This window comes from Jaculus jaculus, assembly GCF_020740685.1.
Source record: "Jaculus jaculus isolate mJacJac1 chromosome Y unlocalized genomic scaffold, mJacJac1.mat.Y.cur SUPER_Y_unloc_2, whole genome shotgun sequence".
Taxonomy (NCBI): Eukaryota; Metazoa; Chordata; class Mammalia; order Rodentia; family Dipodidae; genus Jaculus; species Jaculus jaculus.
Genome location: NW_025423387.1, coordinates 53,244 through 66,353, shown reverse-complemented (window position 1 = coordinate 66,353; position 13,110 = coordinate 53,244). Strand labels below are relative to the sequence as shown.

General features: G+C 43.2%; 1 protein-coding gene across 2 annotated transcripts in view; it reads right to left on the bottom strand.

Moving 5' to 3' along the window:
- LOC123457186 (histone demethylase UTY-like) overlaps window positions 1-13,110 on the bottom strand; it is a 220,854-nt gene that overhangs the window by 173,536 nt on the left and 34,208 nt on the right. For both annotated transcript variants that reach the window (XM_045141187.1, XM_045141188.1), the window contains exon 3: window positions 283-391. In XM_045141187.1, the coding sequence (XP_044997122.1) occupies window positions 283-391 (109 nt within the window). The remainder of the gene's footprint in view (window positions 1-282; window positions 392-13,110) is intronic.

The window sequence follows — 13,110 nt, the reverse complement described above, 5'->3', positions numbered from 1 at the left end:
GATATCAAACTTGCTCTGGACTATGATACTTAAAATACATGTCCTCCCAAGAGTAAACAAAGTAGCAACATGCATGTAGTGTATCTGTTACTGAATCATTAAATGTACTGAGTAACAGTTACTTAAAATTTTTATCTCTATGAACTTACATTCCCATTGCTTATTAAAATTATGAGATGCTTTAAAGAAAATACTGACAAATACCCACAATTAAAACAGCAAAAACTACCAGAATTTCATACCGCAAACATAACTTTAGGAAATTAAAGACAAAATTATTACCTTTTGAATAATCTTCCAGTAAGAGGTTGAAGTGACCTAATTGACAAAAGAAATCAGATTCCACTTTTCCTTCAGCTTTTACTATTAAAGTTTCGTAGCAGTGAACAGCCTAGAAATAAAAAATATAAACATTTAAAAAGAAAAGCCCTATATTTCCTTCCTACATTAATGCATATTTTTCCTATTTAAATCCTTCTCTACCAAATACATCAAATTAAATAGAATAATCCTGAGGGGTAGCTTTCGTATTAGTAAAGTAAGCAGTCATGCTGTTTTCCCATCTATAAAAAGAAAAAGAAAAAAAAAAAGAGGGGAATAAAAATTGCCTAATAAAATAACAGGAAAACCAGGTATGGTAGTACCCACTTATAATCCCAGCCATTAATGATTATGTCTAGTATCCAAATAGTTATATTACTGGCTTGAACCACTATGCCTGATTTACTCAATCTGAGGATGGAATTCAGACATCATATGCAAAAATGCACTATAGCAACAGAGCTATATTACTAGTTCCATGATTTCTGTGACCGCTACACACACCTCCTGACAGCTTTTAAAGACCCTATATACCCATGCTTTGCAGGAAGAAATAAATTAAAGTAAGATTTAAAAGTCAAATGAACCAGGCAAGGCATCATGTGCCTATATTCCCAACTACTGTGGGGCTCAAAGCAGAAGGATCTCTTGAAGCCTGACTATTTGAAGTAACACAATGATACTGTACCCATTCAAAATAAATCAGACAGTGACAAAGTGGGGGGAGAGAAAGATAGACAACAGGTCTGGGAATTTAGTTCAGTGAAAGCAATCTAGTCTATAATTTAAATGGTCCTACGTTCAATGCCCAACACTGAAAAATAGCTTAAAATTATTGAAAACAATAAAGGATCAATCTTAATTAAGAAACTGTTAGTATTCAACACCAAGTTGTAATTATAGAAAATAATCACTAGCATCTGAATATACTCTGAAGTAATTTAGAGGCACAAAGCACACTATGCTTGGTTGCCCAGCTCCTCAAGTATCTGCTCAGTCTCAGTCTCTCTTGTCCCTGTAGGAAGTATCAACAGCAAATGTTGTGTCAAATTTCATTTGCCCTACATTTCAAAAATTCTGCCTGATCCTCTACCTCAATCAGCCTCTTCTTTTCCCACCACATAAATTAGTATCTACAAATAAAACCTTTATAAATCCTTCAGGTATATTAGAAAATGATTTCATTCAACTGAAAATTTGATCAGTCTTACTAACAAAATATGTATTAGTTCTATAATTTACTTTGTTCCAGCACTCTAGAAGCACTTTTATAACTACTGTGCCTAAAACAAATGCATTTCCCCCTTGTTATGATAAAATGAATACCATAAAGCCAATACTGAAGAAAGTCATGCACAAAAGAAAAACATAAGCAATATAAAGCAAACCACAGATAGAAATGTCTTACACATATTCCATTTTATTCTTCCTAGAACAGCAAATCTGAAATATAGTAACTTGCTTCAGATAAAATAGCCAGCTGACTCAGTGATAATGTGCTGTTTAAGCGCACTGTATTAGTAGGCAGCTTTACCTTGCTGAGATGAACTTCCAGATGAGGCAGTTATGGAGGAAGGGATCCACTGAAGCTTACAGATCCAAGGGTAAGTTTTATAATGGGAGAACTTAGCCGGGTGTGGTGGTGCACGCCTTTAATCCCAGCACTCAGGAACAGAGGTAGGAGGATCATTGTGAGTTCAAGGCCACCCTGAGACTGCATAGAGAATTCCAGGTCAGCCTGAGCTAAAGTGAGGCCCTACCTTGGAAAACCAAAAAAAAAAAAAAAAGAGAGAGAGAGAACTTACCCCCTCTTAAGGACCAAGCAGAGGGGGAAAAAAAAGCCACAAGCCAAAAACCCAAAAGCCACCACACATCACATTTTTTAGTACTTTAGGCAGAATTTAGGTACTTTGTATATCTGGAATTTCAAGTCCACTAGCATATCTTAGGGCCCTGACACTTCCTCCACTCAGGAGGCAGCAGATCTAAATAACAAAGTGTAATAATATCCTGAATATGCTGGGGGCCATTTATTTAAGCTACCAGTTTCTTTCCTTGGCCATCAGTAGATTTATATCCATCTTACATTAACATTACATTTAGTTTAATTTTAAATGTCTCTATAGTCTTTACCAACTTTGAATAGTCCCAAAGTCCCAAGTCTCCTCTGAGACTTAAGATAGTCTCTTAACTTTCAGACCTATAAAATCAAACAAGTTATATAATTTTAAAAATATATATTATATATTTTGTTTATTTTTATTTATTTATTTGAAGGTGAGAGACACAGACAGAGAAAAAGGCAGAGAGAGAGAGAATGGGCATGCCAGGCCTCCAGCCAATACAAACGAACTCCAGACCCATGTGTCCCCTTGTGCATCTGGCTAACATGAGTCCTGGAAAATTGACCCTGGAACCAGGGTTCTTAGGCTTCACAGGCAAGTGCTTAACCACTAAACCATCTATCCAGCCCAAAAATATATATTATTTGAGAGAAAGAAAAAGGCTCAGAGAGAGAGGGAAATGGGTGCACCATGGCCTTCAGCTGCGACAAACAAGCTCCAGATGTGTGCCCACCCCCACTACACATATGTGACACTGCATGCTTGAATCACTGTGGCTTATATAGGACCTAGAGATATGAACAGGAGAGTTCTTAGCTTTGTGGGCAAGTGCCTTAACTACTGAGCCATCTCTCCAGCCCTTTAAAAAAAATTTTTTTTATTGTTTATTTAAGAGAGATAGAAGCCATATACTTTAACATACAATGGCACAAAGTAAGCATGTTTAACTGCTTTAATGGTCCTGGAACCATGAATACTTTATGACCCATTTTATTCATTTTTTTATGTTTTTTAAAATCAACAGCAGGTGAATATGACACAGCCATACTGTTATTGAAGACACCAAAATGACGCTATGACAGGCTTCAGTAAAGTGCCACACTACCTAGGCCAAAGTTTCAGTTTCCCAGTGAGGCAGGCAAGACTCTGGCAAAGAGTAGGCTGTTAATCAACAGTGATCCTTGAAGGACTCAGGAACCATGACAGGCTTCATAGTCCTCAATAGGCCTAAGCTTCTGTTTCCCAGCAAAGTCTAAGTTTTTATTTTCCAGTAAGGATAGGTTTAACAGTTACTAGAAACTGATTATGCCATACATTCCTTAAGACATAAAGTTCAATTCCCCTAGCTACAGCCCACCAACCTTGCTATAAGGGTAGGCTTAACAGTTAATTAAACCAATTACACCATATATTATGCCAAACATTCCTGAAGTCATGAGACATTCCCATAGTCATGAATGAGCTCAGCCTGCCAACTTTGCCCACCAAAATCCTAAGCCAACCAAAAGAGTATACTGTTTAAATCAACCGATCATGTACCCATCCCCTTCTTCTATGTTCAAGTCCACGTACCCATCCCCTTCTTCTATGTTCAAATCCCTATAAAAACCTTACCCTCCCACTACTCAGGGCTCTTGCACGGATCCACTGTGTTGGTGAAGTTAAGAGACCAAGCTTACGCCCGAATTAAAGCTCCTTGCCCTTACATACGTGTTTGGTTCTCCTTGGTGGTCACTGGGGGTGTGAGGACTGAGTATAACATTTGGGGGCTCTCCAGGATATCCTCATAGACTGCTGAGGACCACCAACACGTGGAGCTCAGGTCGCCAGCTGGTACGTGTGCTTCTGTGTTGTGCTTCTGTGTTTTGTCTTTCCTGAAAACCTGTACTTCGTTCCTTTGTTCAGAAAATTGTGGTTGGGGCAGACACACCCTGGAGACCACTTGTGTTCAGAGGGCGGGTCCTGGGTGCCTCAGGCCCACCTGGAGTGGATTTCATCCCCCATCTATAGAGACAAAATGGGTCACTACCACGGAACGGCATCGCAGTGGTGGCATTTGGTTTTGTAGTAGCTGGCCACTTTGTTCAGATGGGTCCTGGGTGCCCCAGGCCCACTTGGAGGGGATTTCATTCCCCTATCTGTAGAAACAACGTGAGAGGCTGTTGTCTCGGTTTGTAGTCGCTTGCCAGCTGAACTTTTTGTTGTCTTTTCTTTTCTTTTCTTTTCTTTTCTTTTCTTTTCTTTTCTTTTCTTTGTTGGAATTACTATTTCTGTGCTTGGACAGATGGGACAGACGTAGACTACCCCGCTTTCTTTACTGACAGACCAGGACATTAAAGTTAGGGCTCATAACCTCAGTGTAGATATAAAGAAAAATAAACTTATCACTCTTTGCAGGAATGATTGGCCCACCTTCAATGTGCGCTGGCCGTTAAAGGGCACCTTCCACTTACCAATCATATGATGAGTCCAGGAAAACATCTTTCAGGGACCCCCTGGTCACCTAGACCAAATCCCTTATATTTTGGTCTGGCAGGACCTGGTATTAGACCCTCCCTCTTGGGTTAAACCTTTTCTTCTACCTCCACAGGAGACCACCACTATTATGCCAATTAAGAAGAAGGATAAACCAGATGATTCCTCCTCTTCTTCCCCCTCTGCTCCTCCACATCCCATACTCCCAAACTCACAGGAAGAATTGTTCCTTCCTCCATCCTACCCCCATCCACCTATAAACCCTTCTCTAACCACAGGGCCACATCCTCAAGGCCCTCCACCAGCAGCCCAACATCCACCCATAAGCCCTCCTTACACCCGTAGTAGGGCCCCTCAGGGTGAAACCCCAGACCCTGAGGCCACAGTATTCCCCTTTTGGGTTATGGGGCCCCCAGACCAAGATGGTAATCAGCCACATCCTACTGACGATTTACCACTAGTGATCTTTATATTTGGAAAATGCAAACTCCTAAATTTTCCGAGAAACCACAGGGACTTATTGACCTTTTGGATTCTATTATTTTCACCCACCTACCAATCTGGGATGATTGTCAACAATTACTATAGATTCTCTGCATTACAGAGGAAAGAGAAAGAATCCTGACTGAAGCCTGGAAATTGGCTCTGGGTGTGGATGGGAATTCCACCAATAATCAGGCTATTATTGATACCTTCTTGCCTTTGACTAGACAAGACTGGGATTTCAACATGGCAGCAGATAAGGACTCTAATGGGGAGTTCTCAGGGCTGCCGCTAGGCATCCCACTAATTTGGCTAAGGTGAGTAATGTGCAGCAAGGTAAAGATGAGACTCCTGTCGGGCATGGTGGCGCACGCCTTTAATCCCAGCACTCGGGAAGCAGAGGTAGGAGGATCGCCGTGAGTTCAAGGCCACCCTGAGAGTACAGAGTTAATTCCAGGTCAGCCTGGGCCAGAGTGAGACCCTACCTCAAAAAAAAAAAAAAAAAGAAAAATAAAAAAGATGAGACTCCTGCCGCTTTTCTGGAAAGACTCATGGAGGCATATCGTACATACACTCCTATGGACCCAGAGCTTCCAGAAAATAAGACAGCAGTTATCTCCAGTTTTGTTAGCCAGGCAGCCCCAGACATTAGGAGGAAAATTCAAAAGTTGGACAGGCTAGCAGATAAGAGATTGCAGGAGCTAGTGGCATTGGTAGAACAAGTATATAATAACAAAGAGAGTCCTGAGGAACTCCAAGCCCAAGCCATTGCCTCAGCAAATGAGAAAAGTACCAGCAATTTTGTCAACATTCTCCTGGCAGCCACTGCGGAGTCTCCTGATTCCCAATGCCAGCAATACAAGAAACTTGCAGGACAGCGAGGTAAGAGGGGACCACCATGAGAAAGGCCCAAACTTCAGCATGACCAATGTGCTTACTGTAAGGAGATGGGACACTGGATAAAAGAATACCCTAAAAGGCTTCCTCAGAAAACCAGCCACTCAGAGCAAGTGCGTGTCCTGGAATTAGAAGGACTTAATGACTGAGGAAGACTGGGTTCGGACCCCCTCCCCAAACCGAGGGTAACCTTAAGAGAGGAGGGGACACCTATCACTTTTCTAGTGGATACTGGAGCACAGCATTCGGTGCTAACAAATCCCCAAAGGAAAGATGGGCATGGTGGCACATGCCTTTAATCCTAGCACTCAGGAGGCAGAGGTAGGTGGATTGCTGTGAGTTCAAGGCCACCCTGACACTACAGAGTGAATTCCAGGTCAGCTTTGACTAGAGCAAGAACCTACCTCAAAAAAAAAAACAAGGGAAACTGTCAGATAAAAAGTCTTGGGTGCAAGACTTTTTTTTTTTTTTTTTTTTTTTTTTTGGCCACTGGTATGAACCAGTATTCATGGACTACCCAAAGAACAGTGGACCTTGGCACAGGCCAAGTATTCCACTCTTTCATGGTCATACCTGAGTGCCCCTAACCCTTACTGGGAAGAGACCTACTAACCAAAATAGGAGCTCAAATTTTTTTGACCTGGATGGGCCTCATCTTACCGATAGAAAGGGGTGCCCAGTACAAATACTGACCATGCAATTAAAACCAAGTACCATGATGGACATTGCTGAGTGGTTGCAAATTTCCCCCAAATAACAGCTGGTGGGCTTATCCCCCTGTATACATGGAGGACTGATAAATAATCAAACTGGGGATTACTGCATACTGGTCCAACTGGTGCCTAGAATCACTTATCACCCCAACCAAGACATCCTGGGGAAAGTAGCAGAAACACCAGGGTCATTTGTCCAGCGAAAACGGGCACCAGTCATCTTGACCATGGCACTACTCTTGGGGGCAGGCATGGCAGGAGCAGAAACAGGCATTGCAGCACTCACCCTTCAAGGAAAACATTACAATGATTTGAGAGAAAGTATATACATAGACATCCAGAGGCTGGAAACATCGGTTACTCACTTACAGAAAAATGTAGATTCCTTAGCTGAAGTTGTATTACCAAATAGATGGGGATTGGACTTATTATTCCTTATTCCTCCAGCAAGGGGGACTATGTGTAGCCTTAAAAGAAAAATGCTGTTTTCAATGTACGAGACAATTTGGGGGGAAAAAAAAAAGAGAAGCTGATATAGAGGATGGTTTGAGTCATGGTTCAGTCATTCCCCATGGTTAACAACTCTGCTGTCTGCTTTAGGCCATTACTTTTATTTTTGTTACTAATCACAATAGGACCTTGCATTATTAATAGATTAGTTGCTTTTGTTAGGAAATGCATTAATACAGTACAGCTTATGGTTTTAAAATCACAACATATACCACTATACTCCACTCAATAATTCAATTGGGATCCAATATTGGCTCCTCATGGTACAAACAGGGAGGGGAATGAAGGACTCAGGAACCAGATGGACGCCATGACAGGCTTCAGAGTCCTCAATAGGCCTAAGCTTCTGTTTCCTGGCAAGGTCTAGGTTTTTATTTTCCAGTAAGGATGGATTTAACAATTACTGGAAACTGATTATGCCATACATTCCTGAAGTCATAAAATTCAATTCCCCTAGCTCCAGCCCGCTGACCTCGCCGTAAGGGTAGGCTTAACAGTTAAATCAATTATGCTATACATTATGCCATACATTCCTGAAGTCATGAGACATTCCCATAGTTATGGATCCCTCATGTGGCCAGAGAAGATAGCTGCCCAGGGACTGAGTCCATTTCTGGAGACATGTCCAAACATGCCCAGATATAACCCTTTTGCACCTTTTGCCCCAACCAATCAAAGACATACAACTGTAACTGCTGCTTGCCTAGCCAAACCTGAAATTCCCTTAGCTGTGCTTACAAGGGACCTGGCTGCTCCTCTCTGGGTCACCATTTTGTATGAATTGTTGACCCCCACATGCAGGCCGAGTCTGAAGAATAAACGTTCTTTATTTTTATATACGATTTGTGCCCAGGGTCTTTATTCATCAATTTTTGGACCCTTACATTTATTATTTTTATTGTTCTTCCACCCAGGTGGCTGTAGATCTAAGTAACAACCTAAATAAAATCCTAAATATATTAGGAGCCATTTATTTAAACTACCACACATTCCAAGATCCTACATTAAATCCACAGCACTGAAGTGGCAGAAAAATAAAACCAAAACCCAGAACAAAAGTTGTTTTATGTATATATTGATAGTATTTGGGATATGTGTGTGTGTGCGCACGCGCGCGCGCGTGTCAAGGAATAAAAAACAATCAAACAAAACAGATGGTCTGACAATGCTAAAAGGGATCAAACTTTCAAATCTCAGTAGCTGATAGGGAGAGGAAAATGGATGACAGAAAAACAAAAGGTCATGTCTTTTGAGTTATGGTCCAGAAAGAAGGCAAGTTCATCAGTGGAGATGTGTATGCAAATACATAGGAGATTGGCAAGAGTTCGAGTTCCAAGCTCCAGCACCCTTGTATATGAATGGGTAAGCTAGAGACAAAGTACCCCTAAGGCAAGCTAGCTAGCAATCCTAGTAGAAACAGTGAGCTCTGGATTTAATTGAGAGACCTGTCTCACTAAGCAATAAGGAGAATGATGAGGAGTAGTCACTGATAAGTTGTGTAAGGTTCAGGAGTGACCAAGGACCACAGAGACCACTCTGAGGCAGAGATGGAAGTTTTTATTCAGAGAAAAATACGAGCTGACAGAACTGACTCTCAAGAGTGGAACAGTCAGCTTGGGTTTACAGATAGTGGGACTTATAGGTTTTTTTCAACTGGGGGAAGGTGAGAAAGGGGAAGGAATTTTCTTGTTATGGCAGTACATCTCTGTTCTTTTACATTAGCCATAAGGAGAAACCAGGTGTGACATGGTGAGAGATAGAGAGACAGTAAATCTCTGATCTCAGGGTGAGACCAGAAGTGACTGGTGAGAAATAAGGAGGCAATAAATCTCTGATCTCAGAGTGAGACCAGCAGTGAACTGGTGAGAGAGAAGGAGGGGCAATAAATCCTGTTTTGGGGGCATCTTTCTTGAGGAATGTGAATGATCCATTTCTTATATCTCCCTGTAGCCATCCTGTTTTTCTTTTGGTGACTCCCTTTGGGGAAGCTCATTTTGGCCTAACAAGTTGGCCATGCTCTCCACACAACTTCCTGCTTTTCCCCTATATGATATGACTCAATTTGTATTTGAATTTATATAAATTTTATTTTCATGATGTCATGTTCAAAGCCAAGTTATGCTTCCCTTAGTAAAAACAATGTCATAGAGTCAGGCATGGTGGCACACACCTTTAATACCAGCACTCAGGAAGCAGAGGTAGGAGAACCACTGTGAGTGGAAGCCACCCTGAGACTATATAGTGAGTTCCAGGTCAGCCTGGGCCAGAGTGAGACCCTACCTCGAAAAAACAAAAATTAAAATTAAAAAAATATTAAAATGTCATAAAAATAGAATGGGGACTAGCTGGACAGAAGAAAGTTCAGAACTGAAGGCTATCATTGTCCACATAGTGAGTTCAAGGCTAGTTTGGTTTATGTATGTGAGAACCTATTAGAGGGAAGGGAAAAAGGGAGAGAGGCACAAAGAATATATACCAACTTCAAAAAATTTAGGACATTTGAGAAGTTATTCACCCCCTTGTAAAGGCGAGTAAAACTTTAACAGTGAAATGTAAGCAGCATATAATAAACCAGGACCTTTACTGCTAAAGGGATAATTCTGATTTAAGAAGGCTATGAGAATACATAGTTATACAAAGTACAAGTAACAAATTGGTCTGAAAATAAGTAGAAAAACCTGTAGGACTGCTACCCTGATTTTTGCAGTCCCAATTTGAGCAGACATTTTAAAAAGCACAATGGAAAGAATAAAATCAGAGGATCATACCTGCTGAGAAACTACATGAGTAAGCAACTTAACAGAGCCTTACTGAAAATGAAGGAATATGTAAACTGCAATGTTTAATAAGTGTTCTACAATGTACACATTATATTTACTTTATCTAATCCCATTTGATCTGTCTATCTGGTCAGATCACTGTTAGATACTATGTGGAAAATAACAGAAGAAATATAAATTTTTCCTTAAATTTACATAGAAAAGGATATAAGATGATAGAAAGCTTCTGTATTATATTTCTAAAATGTCCACTAAACCAAAAAGTATTAAAGACATAAGAAAGTATAAGTAAAATCAATTATCTTAATCAACAACTAACTCCAATTTAATAAGGACTTCAAAATAGCTATTAAATATAATCAAGACCTCTTAAACATGCTGCATCTCCCCTAGAAGGAAAGGCAAGGCACTAAGGGTTCACTGGGTCTTTTAGAGAAAAGAAATCTCTAGTAGGTCACCAGTGGGAGGGTGCAAAGTGGGGGAAAAGAGATTCGACTGATTCCCTTGCTCTCAGATGGCCTACCAGTATGTCAAACCCCCCAAACAGCCCACCCTAGCCATAGACCCAGCCTCAGGATACTCCCACATTTACTGCAGGAAAAGGGACCTAGGCCAACATTGTTCCACTTGCTTCGCTGTGCAGGGATGATCACCCTACTACCCCTGCCCACATGTGACCTTGAGCCAGCTCTACCAACTGACCCATGCAAGCACAGGTGCCATCCATCCATCTGCCCAGGGCACATGTGCCGCCCATCCTCCCATGTGAACTCAGCCTGCTCTGCCCATCTGCCCACTTGCCATAAGACAATTAAGAGAAATGAAAGACAGTAAAAAAAAAAAAAAAAAACATCACCAGCTGGTGATGCTAAATGAAGACATAAAGAAATGCAAGAATGAACTCCAAGAATCATCAAGGAAATCAGAAAATGATGTGAAAAGGGAACTTGACAGAGGAATGGAAACTATACATAGAAAAGTAGTAGAAAACTATACATAGAAAATGCAAACCTAACTGGACAAGCCCAAAACTCTTTAGAAGCACTCAAGAATAGAGTTGTCCATATGGAGGATAGAAACTCTGACCTGGAAAATAAGAAAGAATAAACAGTTTGAGAATTTAAAAGTTTCAAGAAGTTCAAAATTTTCTGTGAACAGAACATGGGGGAGTTGTGGGATACCCTTAAATGTCCTAACATCTGGATCATGAGAATACCAGAAGGGGAACAAATTCAGATCAAAGGCATGGAGAACTTATTTAAAAAGTAATTGAAGAAATCGTTCCCACTGTTTCAAAAGAAAGGCCCATCAAGACACAAGAACCTAACAGAAATCCAAATAGATTGGACCACAGGAGAAACTCTCCAGTACATATTGCCATTAAGACACTAAACATTGACACCATAGAGAAAATCCTAAAAGCCACTAGAGAAAAACAACACATCATTTTTAAAGGTAATCGCATCAGAATTATCTCAGACTTCTCAATGGAAACCCTGAAAGCCAGAGGGGCCTAGAATAGAAAGTCTAAGAACCTATAGTTTCCAACCCAAGCTACTCTACCCAGCAAAAGTATCCCTCATAATCGATGGTGAAAGAAAACCTTGCCATGACAAAACTCAGCTTTACAATTATATGAATACAAAACCAAACCTACAGAGAGTATTTCAAGACTTTCCCCACATAGAAGAATCAAATAATCAACCTTAAATGCCTACAAGAAGCAGGTAACAATAACCAAACTCAGAGAAGGCACAAAAAACTACAAAGTCGATGAAAACACCAAACCACATATACCAATACAATATGGCAGGGATCAAATCAAACCTCATAGTCATTACCCTAAATATTAATGGCCTTTATTAACCCATCAAGAAACACAAGTTAACAGGGTAGATTAGAAAATCAAACCCCTCAATCTGTTGTCTTAAAGAAACTTACCTCACCACTAAAGACAGACACCTCCTCAGAGTGAAAGGGTAGAAAATGATATTCCAAGCAAATGGAAATAAGAAACAAGTGTAGGTTGGACTTCCGGTCAAGATGGCGACCGCCTAGCTGCACTACAAACAACAAGGGGAAAAAAAGGTAAGTATTCAAGGGAAATTAGGAACTTTTTGAAGAGGGAGGGCACAGATCGGGGTAAAAGAGGGAAGCACACACCCCCGCAACCCACGCCCCGCCACCCCGCCCGCTGCGAATCGCCGCATTGGGCTTGGCCTGGCACCTCAGCCGCCCTGCGCCCCGTGCGCACCAAGCCCCATGCAGCCCGGTGACCCACGCGCGCCCCACAACACCTGCGCCCCACACACGCGCACCCCCACCCCCCCAAGCGCGCCCCTCCCCCCAGCGCGCCCCACGCTCCCTATCCACACGCAGAGGCGCAGCCGGAGTGAACCTAAGCTTCCCGCGCCCCGGGCGACCAGGCCTGCCCCGCGCCCCCACACCCCCCCCCCGCAAGCCCCACCCCCCCCCGCACCCCACCCCCGCGCACCTCGAGACACCCCCCGCCCAGCGCGCCCCACCTCCCCGCACGCCCCACCCCCCGCGCAACCCACGATCCCTATCCACACTCAGCAGGCGCGCCCAAAGCGGCCCACGCCCCGGGCGCCCAGGTGTGCCCCGCACCCGTGCGCCCCGAGACCCCGCGTCCCACCCCCGCGCGCCTCGAGCCCCCCCCCCGCGCGCCCCGCCCCCGCCTCCCCCCGCCGCCCAACGCTCCCTACCCACTCACGACAGGTGAGCTCCAAGCGCCCCTGAGCGTCCCGCGCCCCGGGCACCCAGGTGTGCCGCGCATCCCCCGAGACCCCCGCGCCACACCCCCGTGCTCCTCGAGCCCCCAGGCCCCCGTGTGCCCCACCCCCGCCCCACGTCCAGAGTGCCCCACGGTGTCCTGCAGCATCCCCCAGCGTCCCACGCTCCATCTTACCTCAGCGTGCTCCACACCCCTTGCAAGACCCTCGACCCCCTTGATCCCATCCCCCGCACGACCCGCCCCTCCCCCCCGAGTCCAGAGCACCCTGCCGCGTCAAAACCCCCCCCCCCCGCTCCTAGCCGTCCAACCTCCCCACGCGCTCTGCGCCCCCA